Source organism: Diceros bicornis, chromosome 16, assembly GCF_020826845.1.
Source record: "Diceros bicornis minor isolate mBicDic1 chromosome 16, mDicBic1.mat.cur, whole genome shotgun sequence".
In the NCBI taxonomy this organism is placed as follows: domain Eukaryota; kingdom Metazoa; phylum Chordata; class Mammalia; order Perissodactyla; family Rhinocerotidae; genus Diceros; species Diceros bicornis.
The window spans coordinates 59,799,658-59,820,872 of record NC_080755.1 but is presented as its reverse complement, the minus strand read 5'-3'; the positions used below and the strand labels follow the sequence as shown (position 1 = coordinate 59,820,872).

Genomic DNA, 21,215 nt, shown 5'->3' with positions numbered 1-21,215 from the left:
AATAGAATACTGATGTTTACTTAATACCAATACCTGTGTGTGAAAACCCAAACTTCCTTTTTAATAACACAAATCTCTTGAAAAGAGAAACAAATTAAATATTTTACTATAGGTATAATATATTGTTTCAGATCCTTCAATTTCTTTATCTATAAAATAGGGATAATAGTTTTTAATCTTAGTTTTTCTTTAGTCCTTAAGGTTATCCCACTATTTTGTAGTACTTTTAGAAGATTTTCACATATTGAAGGTTTTCAACAAGTGAGTTTTTCCTTAAAAGTGTGAAGAATGTTTTATCAGTTGCTTCTTAAATTAACTTAAATTTTCTTGGCCAGAACATCTATCTGTAAAAGTTAGTCGTTCACTTTTAACTTTTGGCTGCCGATCTTTATGATTCAATGAATTATTTTTACTTTAAAGGTTAAATCTGTTGTACAAGTGCCAAATGGTATGTTAGAAATGTTAAATAAAACAGTACTGCTTGAAGTTACGTTTGATTTACTTGTTTAAAAGAATAAATACCTCCTAGGAAAAATCTCATTCCTTTGGCTATACATTAATAGAAGCAAACAATTAAGTAGAATTTCTTAATGTCCCTACTTTTGTGAAGTTTTAAAAGAAAGATAGAAGCAGTATTTTTGTTGAGTCATTAAAGGAACAAAATAATAACTGTACTGGTACCAATTCAGAAATTAAATACCTCAGAATGTATAATCAAATCTCCAAATCTTTCCAAATTGTGCTAATAGCAGTCATATCTGGAACACCATAACTCAGTTTGGGCAAGCATGGTCAAAGAAATTTTCCTCCCTAAAATGGAATATTTTTATTTCACTTGAAGTAAATAAAAGAAAAAAATGTGTTTTCACTGAAATTATAATCTTTTGTTAAAATAGAAAATTTATTGATAAGCACTTGTAAAAGTTAGGTTGACCTGAAAAGTATGTTATCCCTTCTTGGCTTCTCTATGAAGTCAAGTCTATTGTTTCCTAATTCACAGGGTAAGTTAGGTTCAAGAAATAAGGATCTTCCCCTCATGCTGGGTAACCCCCGACTCCTGGAACTCTCTTCTCTTCATTTTTTGTGTTTCTTCTCTCTGTCTTTCCTGTCATTGCAGTGTCTCGAAGAGCAGTCTTTTCTCCTCCTTTATGACTCATTGCTTCTAAATTCCTGTTTGACCTGCTGTGAGCTGGTAATTTAGATATCCAGGCCTGTTGGAAGACTTGCTAGTTGGAGTTCAAGTGGGGCTGAGAGGATCGTGAGGGTACCTGGAGAGAAGGGCTTTGTATGCAGTAAGGGCTCAATCAGGGTTATTGAACCAGATTGTGAATTTATAATTGGGTGAGTGGGATCTCTAGTTAGCATATGTCTTCCCTGTTACTGCCGCTAGTCCAGAGACAGTTATTTTAGTTCACCAAACATTTCTTGATTGCCTGTTATATCGTAGGCACTGGGGGTACAAAATGAATAAGTGGCAGTTTTTCACTCTTGTGGGCGATAGATGCTTTTATTATGACACTAGTAAAACAGAGGGAAGCGGTTTAAATATAGCCCTTACTCTACGATACACACTATTTAAGCACTCTGTGTTTGTGAGCTCATTTAATCCTCATGACCCTATAAGGTAGATAACCCATTTTACAGATGAGGAAATGGGGGCACAGTTTCTTTTTCTAGGTCACTTAGGATTCTGTATTTTTAATCATGTTTTATTGCCAAGGGTGCTTTGAAAAAACTCCCAACCTAGGATCTCAGGAAGGGCTTTTTGTAAATCATGACTGAATTGAGTCTTAAATTATGCTGTGATTTGGCTAAGCAAATAAAGGTAGGGTTTTTTATCTGGCCCAGGGAAGAGAATGACAAGGAGGAAGGGATAGCGCTGAATGGCAGTGAAGGGTAGGGCTAGTGGGGGAACAAAAGCAACTAGCGCCTGAAATGAGAGGTGGAAATGCTGGGGGAGATGCTGATGGGTTCAGTAAGGCTCTGCTCAGAGAGGGCTCTTCACTGCACGGAGCTGAGTAGTTTGGCCATCGTCTGACGCAGGGTCAGCTTGCTCCTGCACAGAGAAGTGCCTGGTGAGAGTTGCACGCACGTGGAGGGGTGATTGGCTGCAGTGGGGAGGGGGTGGGGTTGTGAGGCTGGAAGCATATGGGGGAGAGCCGAGCCAGTCGCTTATTTCAGATGCTTTACAGAATCCACAGCCTGTTTTATAGTGAGCAGATAGTGGAGAAATAGTTTGCACGATAAATTCTGTTTTATTGGGAATATTTAGAATGGTTTGCTAGTCTGATATTTTAATTCTACACGTTCTTTGTAAAAGCAATGAATATCCTCTGAAGCTGGCCTTTGTTACCCCATCAACTGCTTCACAGCCGTTTAAACATTTTTAGCCCAATGAATTAAAATTGTGGACCCGTTACAATTGTTTTTCAATCCTTTTCTTAAAGCATTAAAAAAAAAAACTTGCTTAGAAGAAATGCTGGACATAGTGAAAAGTACAAGACTGATTCTTAGAGTACTTCCTTTTTATACTATTTTGAGAAGGACTCAATTCATCATTAGAATTAGCAAGGTTATTGGAAACAATTTTGCAAGTAAATAGACTGTTAGAAAAAGCCCTACAATACTGAGATCTTAAATATTTTCATTGATTTGAATTTTACATTGTTAAACTTACTCTTGAATAGCAGATATGTTGTTTGTAGGTATATAAAAATGTTATTTTAATGGAGAAGTACTGTATGAAAGAATTACCTGTCAATATAATGACCGTCACTGTGTTTCTAATTTGTCTTCTCTAGACTACTAGTTATTAATATAACGGCTATTAAGTTTTTCTGTTTTAATTTTGTAAGGGTTGCCTTTGGGTTAAATTTTTATTAATTTTTGGTTTTATTTCCTTGGGATCTGAGAATATACACTAAATGTATATTAAAGTTTTCTTTGGTTAAGAAAACGGTTAGTTTTTGTCAGTGTTCCATGGAAACTTGAGGAGTTGTATTCTTTGAAATGTTCTGTTTTATCTATTTATTTTATTAAGTTCAAAAAGACGGTTAAACCTGTAAATCTATCTTCATTTTAGTAACAGGTTTTGCTTGATATTGCATGTTATTCAGATCACGAAGACTCATTTCTATTGGGTCTTGACTCTTAATTATGCATTTTATCAGTAGAAAATTACTCCCTTTATTCAAATTTTTTTTTTGCCCTGGGTTATTCATTATTCATAGATTTTTTTTGTTCATATTTCACTACACATTTAATTTTTAACCTTTTCTGTATAAAGATGTCCTTCTTATATGTGTAAATTACTGATTTTTGTTTTTTACTTCAATGTGAAATATTTCATTCATAGGGAAAGTGGAACTTTGTTGTGCTTGGTCTTCTCAAGAGTTCTTGCTATCTCTTTTGTTTCCTTTTTTTTTTTTGCTATATAGGTTATTTTGTCTTCCTTTTACTTGTGCAATGATTTGGAAAGTAAGTGTCACAGTTTTAATTTTATAGGTGTTTATTTTAAAACTTAAATATCAAATGATCCATGTAAGTAACAAAAAAAAAGTTTACTCCTGTATGTAATATTTTTTTATTATAGTAAAATATATGTAACATAAATGCTCACTCCCCAGTCCCCCTCTGCCCCAGCCCCTGGTTGCTACTGTTCTGCTTTCTTTATGAATTTAACTATTCTAGGGTACCACGTATAAGAGGAATCATACAATATTTGTCTTTTTGTATCTAACTTATTTTACTTAGCATGTTTTCAAGGCTCATTCATGTTGTAGCATGTATCAGAATTTCATTTTTAAGGCCAAATAATATTTCATTGTATTTATATACTGCCAACCACATTTTATTTATCCATTTGTCTGTTGATAGACAAGCTTCCATCTTTTGGCTGTTGTGATAATGTTGTTGTGAACGTTGATGTGCAAATATGTGTTGGAGTCCCTGCTTTCAATTTTTTTGGGTATATACCCAGAAGTGAAACTTGGATCATATGGTAATTCTGTTTAATTTTTTGAGGAGCTGCCATACTGTTTCCACGGTGACTGCACCATTTTATGTTCCCACCAGCAGTGCACAAAGGTTCCAGTTTCTCCACATCCTCACCACCACTTGTTATTTTCTTTTATTTTTGATAATAACCATTCTAATGAGTGCGAAGCGGTATCTCATTGTGGCCTTGATCCTTTTTGTAATTTTTATAGGCTTGATACCTTTTAGTTTTGCTTCCTGTATTTTCGTCCTTGAATAAAAAAATTTCTGACGTAACATTAGGTTTCCGTCCTTAGTTTACAGGTTCTTTCCCATCTTTATTTGGCTGTGTTGTCAGTGGGAAGGTGAGAGTGAGAACCCCGGTGCTCTTTCTGTTCTGCTGTCTGACTTGTGCTATCCTTTCACTAGCCAGTTTACGGGCACGTCAGCAACTGAGGGTGTATTTTGGTCTATAGTGTATGATTTGCAAGTTAGTCTACTACGTTTTAGCTTTCTCTTCGTATTTTATGTGTTCCTTTCAATTTAAAAGATATAACTTCCATTTAAGTAGTAAATTATCTAGAAATTTATGATGGTAGAACATTTTCCCTTGAAATGATCTTATTACCTGAAGAGAGAGTTGATGCAATTTGATATTCAATTATTTTTTAATTATTTGACACTCCCTGTTTTATTTCTTTAGTAACTTTGGGATCAATTTGAGGGCAGGGATCATGTCTCTTGTACAGATGCATTTTTTTCCCATTGTACCTGCCGCTGTGTTAAGCATACAGTAAGCCTGATAAATATTTGATGAGAGATTTACATGCAAATGTTAGTAGTGGGAACAATTAACCACTAGAAATGAGGAGGAATTTATGGTGCATTAGGCTTTTATGTTTTGTTATTTTTATTAGTTAGAATTCATCATACTATACTTAAAAATTATTGTTGAAATTTAGGTATAGTTATCATTCTTTTGTACTTTTTAGAATTCTTCGTAGGTATTGGTTATTCTTATAGAGAGGAATAAATTTTTGTTTTCGTTTGTTTTTGTTATTTAATGATAATATTTTAAATTATTCTCCATGACATTTGCTTACTGGCCCCTAAAATTGGTTGTTTTCTTCTGTTTTGTGTTTAAATGTTTGCAGAAAGAGAAACTGCTCGTGGTGTTGGGGTCCCTTGGAGACACCATGTGTTACCATAAAAGCAGTGTCAGTTTGGAGCAACCAGAGGTGGCACTGGTGCACCACAGGATGGCCTTTGTCAGCATTTCACTGTTTGCAGTTCGGCTGCTGCAAATGCTTCTCCCTGTTGAGAAGGTAAGGCGGGTAACGTTGCTTACTTGTAGTCCACTGGATATTACAGGTAAGTGCTCTGTTGTAAATTCCTTCTGATCATTTCACAGTGTACAAAGATTATATTGGAAATGTAGATGTTAAGAAATGGCTAACATTTTTGAGCGATTTTGGCAAATCATTTGATAGAAAAAAACACATTAATTCTGTAAAGGTTTTTTTTTTAGGTAACTTTTTAAAATTGTGGTGTAACATATGTTTAGAAAAGTACATAGTTCAGTGAATTTTCACTAAGTGAATATATCTGTGTTTAAAGAATGACCACCCTCCGGAATATGGAATGGAATATTGCAGCATTTCAAAGCCCCTTTCCCGTCCATTACCTCTCCTTCCTCCCCCAAGCCAAGGGCTTTTCTGACTTCTGTCACCATAGTTGAATTTGTCTGTTTTTGAACATTATGTGAATGGAATTATAAAGTTTGTACTTGTTCAGGATTTTTTGAGATTCATCACTGTTGCTTGTAGCAGTTGTTTAATTTTTATTGCAAAATACTCTTCCATTATACGTGTGTTAAAGGTGATTTTAATAGGTATACATATTTCTTTTAAATCATCTTACTAACTGTATTTTTAAGTGGAGGTTGTATTTCTGAATGTGAGTGTTGGTGGTAAAAGTATCTCAAATGACTCCTGCACAAGTGTTTTGTAATGTACTTATTGGGAAAAGAAAGCTGTGGCTTGCCTAAGTGAGGGTACTGGAGAGATTGCTAAACTGAACCACTCTGTCCTGTGCCTGTGTGGCCCTGTGTCATAGCCATTTGCCCTTTGGTTCCCTAGCATTCTGCAGAGCATAGAGCCTAAAATCCATTTTTTAATAACACTTAAATATGCAGTGTATTATCAGGTCATCTGGGAAAACAAGAATAAAACATTAAATTTTAAATATAGTATTTTGCTTTAGGGAAAATAACATCAAATTAACATCTGTTAATTTTAATTTTTAACTTTTGTTCATTAGTCGTTATGTTTCTGAGGAAATTTTCTGTTTTGAAGAGTGATAATTTTCCAAGGCATAAACATTATAAATTGAAGAATTCTAGTTATATAAGACTGGGATTGCATTTAAAATATGGGTGTCTCACTTTACATAATAATATTATATAACTGAAAATTTAGATTTCCAAACCACATGTGTCACCTGAACCCCAAATTCGTATATATCCAGCATCCTGTTTGACATTTTCACTTGACAGTCTGGATCTCCGACTTAACATGTCCCAAACCTAATTCTTTACTGCCCCTCACCAGTGTGTTCTTCCTCCAGTCTTCCCTGTCTTGGTAAATGGCACCTTCACTCTTCTAGTTGATAGTTGATAAAGCAAAAACCTCAGAGTCGTCCTTGGTTCCTGTCTTTCACACACGCTCACATCCAATCCCTGAGCAAAATCCGTCATTTCTCCCTTGAACGTCTGTCCAGAATCTGAACGCTTCTCACCGTTTCCGCTGCTATTACCTGAGTTCAGGCCACCTTCCTGTCTTGTCTAGATTATGGCGGTGACCTCCTCATTGGTCTCTTAGCTTCCACCCTTGCACTAGTCCTAAGATGACCCAAAGCCTTAGGTCTGGCCGCCACTGCCCCCGACTCCATTCTTCAGTGCTGGCTCCACTGGCCTCCTTGCTGCCAAATATACTGTATTTCTGAGCCTTTGTTCTTGCTGTTCCTTCTTCTACAAATGCTTTTCCTTTAGATATCCACATGGCTGCTGACTCCTCGAGGTCAGAGAGGCCTTCCCCTGCCCCATCTCCCCGTCACTTCTGTATTCCTCTCCATCTTTCCCATCCCGTTTTTTAAATTTTGGCACTCCGAGGCTCTCCTAGCCCCACCTGACATCTTAAAAAGTGTATTGGTTTACTCTCTGCCTTCTCCACTGGAACGATCGCTTCATGCGGGCAGAGGTTGTGTTTTACTTCCTATTGTTCCCAGGATCTGGAATGGTGCCTGGCATACAGGAGGGCCCAAGTATTTGCTGGGCAAGCGAATAATAGGTGATCCAGTCATTTAGTTTCTCTCTCTCTCTTTTTCCCACTAGGAGAGTTCTTCACAGAATAATGAAATTTCTCTTGACTTTCTAATAGCTGCTGTCTTAATACTCTGGGTTTTTTTCATGCTTAGTAACCTAAAAATTTGATTCCTGTGGTTTCTGATATTCATTTGGCAACTTTATTTGATTTAAAAGCATTGTTTAGCTGATTCAGCTCTTCATCTTGGACTTTCAGGCAGTTAATTATTATACTTAAAAAATCCATGAAATAAATCACGACCAAACCTACTTTAGTAGACACAGCATTTCGGCCATACTAGTGAGCTCTGCCAAATGATTTTCTCTGAATGTTGAATTTTTAATCCTTTTCATTTTCTTAATTGATGCATAGAATTCTATCATGAAGCTAGAATCATTAAAAAAAAAAGCCCAAACAGTTCTTTCAGTTTTAAATCAATTGATTTAAATTTATATCAAGTGTAATATTTCATTTGTGCCTGTTGATTTTATACTGATTAAGGGTCAGTTTTCTGTGAGTGTTCTAGAACTGTTTTAAATATTATGTTGAATTTTCCCTTTCCCCTCTAAAACACAACAAAACCAAAGAAAAAATCAGTTTCTGTTCAAATCAATTTATAGCTATACTTGATTTAGTGTTATTCAATTCAGTATGTTGTTAATAAGCCCTGGGTTGTGTGTTCAGCTGTGGTGGGGGAGTGTTCTTGTCTTCAGGAGATTATTCTAGAGATTTGTGTACACACGCACAGAATACTTCAAGAAAAGGGCCTTGTGCCTTAAGTTCAGTGGCAGAGGTATAAACAAGGTGCAGGGCCTAAGGGCAGAGTAATTCTAGGTGTTGGTGTGGGGGAGAAGGAAGCATCCTGTATCCCAGGCTTTGGGAAAGAGTTGAAATTGGACTTGAGATATTCTGGGCAGAGAAATTATACCGAACAAAGGCATAGAGATAGATGATGTGTTGGGGAATAGAATTTTCTTTGGAAAGGCATAGACTTTGTGATAGAGAATTACTAAAAAAGAAAGTTAAACTGCAGTAAGATTATAGTCTACCATGGTTATCTAAAAAATGGTTTTTTGAAAAAAATTAAAATTTTTTTTTTTTTATTTATCAAGGCCAGCCACTTTTTACCAGAGCCTATGTCAGCAGCATTATTTCTAGTTTCTTTGGACATGCCTATTTCTTTGGAATATCCGAATATTCATGAAGCTGTTGTGGCCTATTTGGAACAGCTGAATTCTGAAAACTACAGTATTTATAAACGAACTGCAGAGGCCGTTTATTCAATTGAATGTGCCTGTAACTTTCTGTCTGACGTTGAGAAGGAGGTAAAAAGTTTTGTTGTTATCTCTTCTAAACTTCTTTTATAAGATATTTAGAAAATTTAACCTATAGTTTTCAAGTTGAACATATAGCAATTGAGTTGTTAGAGGTGGGGTACATTGTTACTGAGTGGGTCAATTATCAGATTAAAGTAAGGATATGTGTAAAAGTAAAATGAAAACTTTAGATTAATGAATGGTGTATATTTCATGAGACCAATGGTTTTAAAAACTGATTATTATCAGTGTCTTCATATTTAGTAGTGAGTTCCTCTTCGAAGTGGCTTACTATGTAGAAGCAAAGTGATGATTGACATAAACAGAAATATAAGGGCCATTTTAGTGCTTATTCGTAGACACATTTTTCCTTTAGTATTTTTTTTTTTTTTTTATAATTTTATTTATTTATTTTTCCCCAAAGCCCCAGTAGATAGTTGTATGTCATAGTTGCATATCCTTCTAGTTGCTGTATGTGGGACGCGGCCTCAGCATGGCCGGATAAGCGGTGCATCGGTGTGCGCCCGGGATCCGAACCCCGGGCCTCCAGCAGCAGAGCACGCGCACTTAACCACTAAGCCATGGGGCCGGCCCATTTCCTTTAGTATTTTGAAGACATGTATTTACTCACACAAAGAGCCTGATTTTTTATTAAATTGAGTCATGCACTAGATTGTAAGATATTAGGGTGACTTTAGGTACAATGTCGTAGCAATGATTTGTATTGTTATTTATTCCTTTTAGAGATACTATTAGGATATTATTTAGTATGTTATTAACGAAAGGGTTAACGAGTCTTAAAATAGACAGTGACTACAATACTTGTTTACTGTCTGAAAATACCAAAATGGGTCCTGAAGGTCTTGAAAAATTAGGGATAAAATTCTTATTCCTTTTAGCCCCTTCAGTGGAGTCTATCTGAACCTCATATTTTGAATTTTCCTTTGTTTATCAACTATAGTTTTTTTGTTTTCCTTTTGCCACATCATTTTTTTTTGGTCAGAAAGATTGTCCCTGAGCTAACATCTGTGCCAGTCTTCCTCTATTTTGTTATGTGGGACACCGCTGCAGCATGGCTTGATGAGCGGTGTGTAGATTCACACCTGGGATCCGAACCCATGAACCCTGGGCCACTGAAGTGGAGCATGTGAAGTTAACCACTATGCCACCGGGTCGGCCTTACTTTTTGCCGCCTCTTGATGCCACTGGCTTCTTGTTTCCTCCATGATAGAACTTCGAATTGTCTTTAAGTTGAATTATTTCTGTGGCATTCTGCATGGTCCGTTAACCACATGTGTATTGATTGTCCTCTCTGTACTTAGAACGGTCAGGATGTTAGAAGGAGGAGGTGGATCATAAAATACATGAGCCCTGCCTTGAGTTACAGTTGGTAGGGAGATAGGGCCACAAACAAGTTGTCAAAGAACCAGACCACTTGATTGTAACTTTAAGCTACTCAGGGGTAAATAGTAGAAAGTCCCACGTAGCAATTAGTCAGGGATTTTTCCTACATTTTTCTTCCTAGGCTGACATTTTTAGTTTGCTTGTTGGGAAAGTGGACGTAAGCAAATGTGAACAATCTCAGGTTCTCTGAATGATCTAATTTCTTGAAGCTACTTAGTTAGTTGTTGAGAATTTTATTGTACATGAACTTGACATTTACTGTCCCATTCTGCTTCTTTTTTAGGGAGAGAAGAATCTCTTAGAATTAGTGGAGCTGGCAGACCAAGCCTTGCGTAGCTTTTCCTTTCATCAGCATTTCCCCCTAATAAAGGAAATCATCTGCATTTGTTCAGAAATGTAATATTTTCTTTCTTAATATGATTATTATCTTAATATATTGTGTGTTTTTAAACTTAGGAGCAGTGAAATCGAAACAGGTCTTAAGTCTTGTTCTTTTTTAGTTTAAATTGCTTTTATATGTGGTTGACCTTTAAACTGTACACATACAGCTGCATTAGGACAGTTAACTGTTTTATTCAAGAGTAAACATTAAAAATGTCATGCCTATCATCAAAATGAGTTATACTTGGATATTTATACATTTTTTGGTGTCCATCCAACCCAAGTAGTCAAGCGTATTTATTTATTTATCTTTAAAGTTTTAATTAATAAATTAAATTGAGGATTTTTTTAGTGTAAGTTTCATTACTTCCTTTCTTTTTCTTGTATGGATTTTTGGAAAGCACCATGCATTGGCTAATTTATTTTGGGGACATCAGCGCAGATTCCTATTTAGAACTTAGTATTTTCATTGCTTTTGGAAAGAGTAAATTCCGTGGAGATAAATATCAATTAAGTATGTGTTTTTATTATTTATTTATTTATTTATTTTTCAGCTCACTTTTTTTTTGTGGTGCGAACATTTAAGATCTATTCTCTTAACAAATATCAGGTATACAATACAGTATTGTTAATATAGTCACCAAGCTTAGATCTCCAGAACTGATTCATTCTGCATAACTGAAATTGTATCCTTTGACCAACATCTCTGCATTTCCTCTCCTCCCCAACCCCTGGCACCCACCATTCCACTCTCTGCTTCTATGAGTTTGACTTTTTTAGATTCCACATGTAAGTGAGATCATGCAGTATTTGTCTTTCTATGCATGGCTTATGCCGCTTAGCATAATGTCCTCAAGCTTCATCTATGTTGTCACAAATGATAGGATTTTAAGGCTGAATAATATTCCATTGTATGTATACACCACATTTTCTTTATCCATCGATGACACTTAAGTTGTTTCCGTATATTGGCTATTGTGAATGATGCTGGAATGAAGATGGGAGTACAGATATTTCTTCGAGATATTGATTTCATTTCCTTTGAATATATACCCAGAAGTGGGATTGCCAGCTCATGTGATATTTTTTGAGGAAACTCCATACTGTTTTCGGTAATGGCTGTACCAATTTACATTCCAAATATAGGTTTTTAAGGACATTTTAGTTTTTTTATACTCTTTAAGAGAGAATATTCTCTACCTTGAAATGAGTAAGCGCTTGTGTAATTACTAATATTGGGTTAGTTAAATAAGATCCCAGTTGGAGGAACTGGAGTAGGCAGAAACTCTTTCCATATGCTTTTCAATCTTATTTAGTAACCTGCTTGCCTTAGATGTCTTGGATGTTTTACCTTTTTACCAGCTGGAAATCTGCACAGGCTAGTCCATTACTACAAGGAGAAAGTCAGAAGGTATTTCTACGTATGTTGTCTCACCCATTGCTACAAGTGAAAGTTGAAACTTACCACTGCTGTCTGGAAATTATTAAGGTGGGTTTTTTGTTTTTTGATTTTTGAGAGAGAACTAACAGTGGATTCCCTTATTTAGCTCCAAAATTAAATTACTTGACCTTTTGTGTGAGATACAAGAACTACTACCAAAAAAATAGACAGTAATTATCAGTCAACACTGAGAAATTTGTTAACTCTTCAGTTCTCTTAACTTAGTAAGTCTTAGCAATTGAATTTCTTTGTTAAGCATTACATTTATGTTGTGTTATTTAATGATGGAAAAATTATAAAGAAAAGGTTACTTCTACCAGGTATTCAAAAGTTATTTCTATGCTCAGGAAAAGTTTTAGGTTATTCTGGCTTAAATTTTATAGTTTCAGGTCAATTTTCTTAGTAATATTTTTCTTTTGAAACAAATATTTATTTTCTGTTTTTAAATTATAAAATATTTCAGTGTAGAATAGTACATGGAATATTAATGATTTTAACATTGAAAAGAACATTGTACATAGAACAATATTGAAAAATATGTGCTCCTTCCTATGTACTCTTGAAAATGTCCTCTTGTATTTAACACTCTTGTAAGTACTATCTAGATATAAGAAACGTTTACATTTTGCCATTTTTACTTCTGATCCTCTTTTATCAGAGAAATAAAAGTATTACAGTTATAACTGAAGCTTCTTTCCTTTCTCTTCTTCCTTGTTCTTCCACGAGGATAGCCACTCTTATTAAGTTGGTTTTATCCTTCCCGTCTGTGTGTTTTATATTTTTACTATATATGCATGTCTTCATAAATCATATATATTATTGTTTTGTCCATTTAAAAAAGTATATAATTTCATACTGTACATATGTTTTTCCTGCCTAGTTCTTTTTTTTAAAGTAGGATTTGAGATCTGCCTAGTTCATTCATCTTAACTGCTATTTAGTTTGAATATACTTCCTTTTATTTATTGATAAATATTTAGGTTCAGTCTACTTTTTACTGAAATAAGTTTTTCAGTATATTCAGTGACAGTCTGTAACTGATGGTTCATGTGTTTGAAAATGTCTCGATTTTACCTTATGCTTGAATGATAGTTTAACTGGATATAGAATTGTGGATTGACTGGTATCTTTCCTTAGCAGTTTGCCAATACTGCTCCGTTCTTGTTAGGCTTCTATCATTGTTGACAGGTCTGCTGTAAGTTAAATTAATTGTATAATTTATAATTATAATTTATAATTATAAATTAATTTTTTGTATTTTTTTCCTCTAGTTGCTTTTAAGATCTTTTCCTTGTCTCTGGTGTTCTGCAGTTTCATTATAATACGCCTTTGTTTTTTTTATTTTAAAAAACACTTGTTTTTTTGTTTATCTTGTTTAGTACTCTTCAATCTGAAGACTCATGTCTGCCTCCATTTCTGGATAATTCTCGGTTGTTATTATCTTATTCTTGCTATTCTTTCCAAGTGGAACTCTCATTAGATCTATGTTAGAGCTTCTTTTTTTTACCCTTTGTGTCTTTTAAGCCCTCTTTCATATTTTCCGTATCTTTTTTTGTTTTGATTGGATGGAATTCCTCAGTGCTGTCATTCAGTACACTAATTCTTTCCTCAGCTATGTCTAATTTACTTTTTAAAAATTTTGACAAAGTATACATAACGTTAAATTTGCCATTTTAACCATTTTTAAGTGTATAATTCAGTAAAGTACGTTCACATTGTTCTGCGACCATCAACATTATCCACCTCCAGAACTTCTTCATCTACCCAAATTGAAACTCTGTAACCATTAAACGGTAACTCCCTATTCCCCCTCACCCCAGGTCCTGGCAACCACCATTCTACTTTCTATCTGAGTTTGACTGTTCTGGGTACCTCAAATGATTGCAATCGTGTACTATTTGTCTTTTTGTGTCTGGTTTATTTCACTTAGCATAATGTCTTCAGAGTTCATCCATGATATGGTATATATCAGAATACATTCCTTTTTAAGGCTGAATAATATTCTGTTGTATGTCTGTACCACATTTTGTTTATCCATTCATCAGTTGGATATTTGAGTTGTTTCCATCTTTTGGCTTTTGTGAACAGTGCTTCTATGAACACGGGTATACAAATATCTTTTTGAGTTTCTGCTTTTAATTCTTTTGGGTATATATCAGGAAGTGGAGTTGCTGGATCATTTGGTAAGACTATGTTTAATTTTTTGAGGAACCACCATACTGTTTTCCGTAGTGGCTGCACCATTTTATATTTCCACCAACAGTACAAGGATTCCAGTTTCTCTGCATGCTTGACAACAATTGTTATTTTCTGTTTTTCTTTTGATAATAACCATCCTGATCTCATTGTGGTTGCTTGCAACTTATTCATCATTTTAAATTTCAGTTATTCCATTTTTCATTTCTAGACTTTCTCTTCGCTTTTTTAACTCATATTTTTTGATAGTAGTTTTTCATTAATTTCTTCTTTTGCATCTTTGAAATTTTAAAACCACTTATTTTATAATCTTTTTTAGATTATTCTATTATATAGAATTCTTCCATTTATTATGGTTATTGAATCTGTTATGTTGTTGATTTCAACAGTGATGTGATTTTTGATTGTGAGGTCATCTTTGGCAGACTAGTTTTTATTTGGGGAATCTCATATCCTCTAGATAGTGGCTTTATATTCTGATTTGTCTGCAGGGATTTGATAAAGTTGATAGGTGCCATAGCCTGGGAGGGGTTTGTTATGAAGATATATTTTCATTTGAGTAAGTTGAAATACTCATCAAAAGAACCAATAGAGAGGGAAAGGTTGAAGATAGAGGAATGTAAGTGGCTAATTAAAAGAAGCTAGTGCTGGGGCTGGCCCAGTGGCTAGTGGTTAAGTTGCACGCTCTGCTTTGGCGGCCTGGGGTTCGCAGGTTCAGATCCCAGGTGTGGACCTACACACTGCTCATCAAGCTATGCTGTGGTGGTGTCCCATATACAAAATAGAGGAAGATGGGCACAGATGTTAGCTCAGGGCCAATCTTCCTCACCACCCCCCCCCCCCCAAAGCAGCTAGTAACTTTGAAAGTTGAAGGTGGTGGGATCTAGAACATTGATGGCTAATTGGGTTTAGGTGTAATAGGAAGTAGAGGGAACCTCCTTCTATTGTTGACTCTATTTCGTTGAGGTTGAAAGTGAGTAAGGGCATTAGCTGTTCAGTGTGTTTGAAATGATTGATATGAGTAGATGTTTGATAAGATCAAATAGCAGGATTTTTGGGCTTTGTTGAGAACCCAGTTGATTGTGTCCATAATCATAACAGTGAAACTAATCTCCCTTGTATGATTATCTCTGACTAGCTGTTTCTTATTTTGGGGAATATGAACATTTGGATCCATTGAAAGTTGGGGTTTTTCCTTGATGATGGGAAGGAAGGCCTTTGGTGCAAGTGAGCTGAGTAGATGAAGTGATAGACTGTAGAATCAAAGGAAATAAAGGCTAGAGGGAAGAAAGTAGAAAGAGTTGTAGACTGGAGGCCAAAGAAGTAGTATGTTGTGAAGTTGTATTGAGCAAGAAGGTTAGAAACCTATGTTTATGAGTTTAGAGATGAAGGAAGTGAAAACTAAGTTGAAGTGTTCCTGAGACATAGGGCAGTGAGTGCCATTGTGATGAGGAGGTCAAGAAACTGAGATTCCTATATGTGGGATAGTTCTTACATTCAGAAATTCAGAATGGTGGAATTAGATTTGCTGTTCAGATCCTTGAAGTGGATCTTTAATAATTCTCGGAAAATAGAAGAGTCTGCTCATAGGTAACATTTGGTGTAAACTGAGTTGTCAACGTATACGATCATTTTGCTACATGATGAATTTCAAGTATGAATTGTCTAGGTGTTAACTTATTGGTGGAATGTTAGGAAAAAAGGGAATTAGAAGTGCAGGAATACATATGTCAGTCTAGAATTCATTATTTTAAAGAATGTGCTGAATCTATTAGTGATTGTGAAAATTCTAAATTGTAGCATAAGTTTTATAACCAAGTAGTATACATTTTGTTGGAATAATCTAAATTTAAGTTGAAGGGTGTTTTTTTGATCAATATTTAAATATCAAATTCAGCTTATTATATTAGTTGATAAAGAGAAAGGAAAAAATAAAAGAATATGAACTTTCCTTTAATGTCTCATTTTCTTGTTAGCTATTTGGAAATTTATATTAGTTGACACTGTTCTTGTGAAATATAATTGTGATTTTTCTTTTCTTACAAAAGATGCTCATTTGTATAGTAAAAGGAGGTATTTTAAACTCGATACATATTTGTATTCATGAAGTTATAATAATCTTTAAATTAAAAGCTCAAGTTGATGAAATTTCTTATGGCCAGCCCCCTGTATTGTAAGGATATAGAATTTGGGTTTAGATATAAGACTTTGTACAGGCTTTTTACTTTTAATGGCTATATTTCTCATATGATGTTATTGCAGTGTCTTTTGGAAAATCCCCAAGGCATTGCTGCATCTCTACATGGCCTCAATGCCACTGAGGCACAGATTGCTTTTTATTAATAGGCAGCTCAGCTTTTTATTGTAAGACTCACTTTGAAGAAGGGATGAGAAAGAGGTAAAGTAGCTTTTATTTGGGGACGATTGTTTGGTTACCACTTCTGTGTTATTTACATATGGCATTTATGCATTCATTCAACGATATTTGCTGGACACTTACTGCATGCTGGGCTTCAGGGATACAGTAGTAAAAAATACAGAGAAGAGCCTTATGATCATAGTGCTTACCTTCTAGATGGAGGAGAGAGAGATAACAAGTATATATAATAAAAAGTATGTAAATAAGTAAAAAGCATATATATAGTGTTGTAAAGAAAATAAAAGAGGGTTAAGGAATAGAGAGTGACTATGGGATGTGAGCTCACATTTAGGTAGGCTGGCTGGGAGGTTGGGAGAGAGAGCTGTGAGGCAGAGGAAATAGCCGGTGAAAAGTCCCTGAGGTAAGAACACACTTTGCATGTTTCAGGTGAGCAGAAAGAAGGCCAGAGTGGTTGGAGCACACTGGAGAATAGAAAAATGGTACCAGATGAGGTCAGAGAAGTAGGCAGGGGGACCTGTTCATGCCAACCATTGAAAAGCTTTGAATTTTATTCTAAATGCAGTGAGAAGCTATGAATGATTTTAAGCAGGAGGATGATTCGATCTGATTACCTTTCTAAAAAGATGACTCTTCCTGTTGTGTGGGGAACAGATTGTCGGGGATCAAGAGTGGAAGCAAGAAGACCAATTCTACTGTAGTAGCCCTGATGAGCTATGATGATGTAGTGGAGCGGAGAGGAGGAAATGAATTCAGGATATTTTATGGACGTGGAGCTGATTGGTCTACTGATAATGGGAGTAGGAGGTGGAGAGTGATCAAGGATGAATTCTGGGGTTTGGGATTCAGCTGTTGGATTGATGGTGTTGTCCCAAGTATGGGATTATAGGTTGGATAGAATTATGTTTTGAACCTGATAAATTTGAGATGCCTTTTTGTATCTCAGTGGAGATGTTAAGTAGACAGTTGACTATAAAAATAATGATAATAATGATGATGGTAATAATAATGATAGCAGCTATCATTTACTCTATGTACCAAGTACTTTTATAAGTGTATTATCTCATTTAATCCTCACAACAACTCTGTGAGGTAGGTTCTATTTTTTTTGCAAAAATTTGTTCAAGATCTAAGGTCATTCAGCTAGAAGCGGTAAAGCTGGGCTTTGAACCCAGGTAGTTTGACTCCAAAGCTCATATTCTTAAGCATTGTGCTACACTGCCTCTGGAGTGTGGAGCCCAGACTAGATGTAAGATTTTCAGTCATCAGCACAGAGATAGTATTTAAAGCCATAAGGCTGAGTAGGATCATTTAGTGAGAGACTGGAGAAGAGAAGGCCATCTAGGGTCTAACAGGTAGAAGTTGGGCACAGAAGGAGCCAGCAAGAGAGACAGAGAAGTGTCTGAGGTGAGAGGGAAGTATTGTGTCCTGGGCAGAGTCAGATGAGGACAGAGATGAACCCATTGGGTTTGGTGTCACAGAGGTTGACAGGAAGCTTCTGTGGGGTGATAGGAACTGATGTTCCCCAGGAGAGCCTGGGGAGTGAGCAAGTAGAGACAGAGGACACTAAACTCTTTTGAGGACTTGTGCTGTGAAGGAGAGCTGAAAAATGGGTCATTAGCAACAGGAGCGAGGTAGGTCGAGGGGCACATTAGAGTACGTCTAATGGTGATTGGAGTAATGCTGTGAAGAACAAGAAGTTAAAGCTGCTAGAGAAAAGAAGACAGTTGCAGGAACTAAATTGTGATGTTAGGAAGAAATAGGATGTAGTTTAGTGGGTAGGAATTGGTCTTTGATAGGATTCATGGCATATTTTTCTGTTGTAAGAAAGTTGATATATTTTGTGATGGGAAAAGAAAGGTGTTTTATTGAGGATTAGGTATTATTTCCATTTTATGGATGAATAAACTGAAGCTCAGAGAGTTTGTGTTTTAAGGAAGTGAGTGACAGAGCTTTTTTAAAACCACAGGCTGAGGCTTAAGCTCTTTCAGAAAGTTGGGATATAAAGTTGTTGTCTGTGACGTCAAGTTAAAATTTAAAAAGAAAAAAAAAGTAAATATGTTTGTATATATGTATAGAAGTGTGTGTGTATGTGTGTAACTTGGACCTCTTTTAGGAAGTAGTAATTTGCAGGGTGAAAAAAATTACATTTCTTTAAATCAGTATTGATTTTATACTATATTTAAATTTTATTAATATTTTAGGTAGCTTTTATCCCCTCTCAAGCAGTCGCTAATAAAATACTATTCTCTAGCTCAAACTGAGAAAAGAATTTGTGATAGTCTAAGAGATGATACAGAGTCATTGCTTGTATTCGGGTGCATAGCTGTTTTGATAACATATATGTTGTCCTTCCCTTCCCCTCATAACTTTAAGTTTGTTTTCACCTGAATTTTGTTTTTCTTTCTCAAACCTCAGTAAGCAAAATGCAAACACCTTAGGATGTGTTTATTATGTTGTTTATTTCCTTTGTGTCTATCATTATGAGCAACTTTAAGAGATTATGGTTGTTTCAGCAGTTTGGTTATTTAATTTATCAAGACTCTCCTTGTTGGCTGAAGGTAACATAAAACATACCCTATGCAGACTCAAAAACCATTAGGCAAGAGAATCTGTTTTCATCCTCTTCCAGGTAGGTAAAAGAAAAGTTTCAGTGAAGGGAGAACTAAAATTAGAATTGAATTATAAACAGAAGAAAGAGGAATTCTTTGGAAAACTCAGTGTCACTAATTTTTAAAAACTTTTTGTCTTATTTTACAGGAATGTTTAGGTGTCCATAATGTCACTAAACCTGTGTCTTCACTTTGTAATGGAATTCATTTTCTACTTCACCCAAAAGTTCTGTATGAAATCTCTGCATTTGGCATGCAAGAGCCCAAAAATGAGGTATGGCATCTTAGAAGTAGGTGCAAACGACTGTTGTAATTCTTTAGATACTCAGCTAAATCAAGATGATATTCTAATATAACCAGATAGTATGAGGAGAAATGGAAAAGAAACTTGTTTTTGATGTATGGGTTTAGTTGAGGTGTTCTTTACTTGAAAAGAAATGTTAAAGAAAATGTGAGTATCAAAATACAGGACATACTTGTTCTCAAAGAATTCAGATGAAACTGTTTACTTACGTTTTTCATCTAAGATGTGGAGAACTATACAGTAGTTACAGTAAGCAGGTTATTTCATTAAGGGAAATTTTTATTCAATGGAAAAATATACCTTAAACGTAAAAGAGAAGGAAATTATTAAGGGAGGAAGACGGGTTGAGAGCAGAATGTAAGATGATGCTACGGAGATATGAACATTTGAAGGAAGAGATGTTGATTTTTTTCCGGGTTTTATAAAGTGTTACAGGTATGTAAGATGAGCTAGTTGGAGCCCCATTTGGTCGGATTATTTTATCTGTGTTGTTGTGCAGGTGAATGCTGCTGCCAAGGCCATTCTCATGTATCTGCTGCAGGGACGACTGATGATGACAGCGCTGACCTGGAACAAGTTTATCGAGTCTCTCTGTCCTGTCATTCCAATACTGCAGGTACCCTGTGCAATTCCCTGTTTGTACCATTTATCTTTGGTGAGTGTGATTGATTTAAACGTATGCAAATGGCGGAACTGTCATGTGTGAGAAATGAAGAGAAGTCTCGAAGGCACGGTGGATAAGTGAACAGGAAGTGGCAGGCTGTCTGGTTCCTGGCAGCGGGTTAAACCAGGATAGCTAATTTGTCTGTGTACACTTTACGTATCTGGATGGAGGTTAAGAACTGAGGTGCAGGCATTTAGCATTGACTGAAAAATAGAACTCAACCTAGTATAAAGGCTTGTAGGCAAAGCAAGCAGTGCTTTTTACGCATACATTACGTAACTAAACTTGCCTCATGACTTCTATCCCTGTGTATATGTGATTAGAGTGATACTTTAATTAACAAACGCTTGGAAAGAAGGCTTTTTAGCTGTCCTTCTGGGCGTTGAAGGAGTGAGGGAAGTTCAGGTCCCTACCTCTCTTGGATGAGAAGGTGGAGATGGGAAATGTCCTCATAGGAACGACTGTCTTAGAAGAGAGAGCCTGGGCCTCGGGCCTTGAAGCTCACACAGTTCAGTTCCACGCAGGTGTGTCTGTAGGCCTCCATCTTTGTCCTGTGGGGACATGGCTGAAGATCTGGGAGGTGCCACTACTAGAATCTTGGAAAACAGAAAAATTAGGAAATGTCGACAGGGCTGACATATTTTCCTGAAGTTCTCCAGTATTATTTTTTAAATATAATTTTATGTAAGCTTGTTACCAATGTAAGTTATTTTGAAAAGCGACTATTCACTTGAACTGAACGAAATTTATGAGTTGCTTGATAGGCCAATACAATTCTTATTTTCAAGTTAAAAGTTAAGCAATATGTATAAAATCAAACAGTAATTTCTCTTTTTATGAAATCTGTTAGGGCTATGCTGACACAGAAGATCCCTTGGGTAACAGCATTCTCCTTCTAAGCCAAGACAGTTCTGAGGCGGGCGAAGGGATTCTCCCCTGTACCATCCGACTCAAATCCATGCTGCGACTCCTGCTAGTGAAAAAGCCCTCGTGAGTACAGCAGAGGCTTTTCAGTGTAGAAGATTAATGGGAACTTTCTAGGAAAGTATAGTAATTATATCAACCTGAAATAGTAGAGAACTAAGGAAGGTAAAGGGAAGTGATTCTCCATTATTAGTCAGGGAGAGGGAACTAATGCGTGAAACTAAATAGATACAAGGTCCGTTGGGTGCTTTCCTGAAGG

General features: G+C 35.8%; 1 protein-coding gene across 2 annotated transcripts in view; it reads left to right on the top strand.

The window, feature by feature from the left end:
* RTTN (rotatin) overlaps nt 1–21,215 on the top strand; it is a 160,938-nt gene that overhangs the window by 19,835 nt on the left and 119,888 nt on the right. For both annotated transcript variants that reach the window (XM_058557288.1, XM_058557289.1), the window contains exons 11-17: nt 5,130–5,300; nt 8,450–8,662; nt 10,341–10,453; nt 11,801–11,927; nt 19,213–19,338; nt 19,868–19,984; nt 20,883–21,022. In XM_058557288.1, coding sequence (XP_058413271.1) covers nt 5,130–5,300; nt 8,450–8,662; nt 10,341–10,453; nt 11,801–11,927; nt 19,213–19,338; nt 19,868–19,984; nt 20,883–21,022 — 1,007 coding nt within the window. The remainder of the gene's footprint in view (nt 1–5,129; nt 5,301–8,449; nt 8,663–10,340; nt 10,454–11,800; nt 11,928–19,212; nt 19,339–19,867; nt 19,985–20,882; nt 21,023–21,215) is intronic.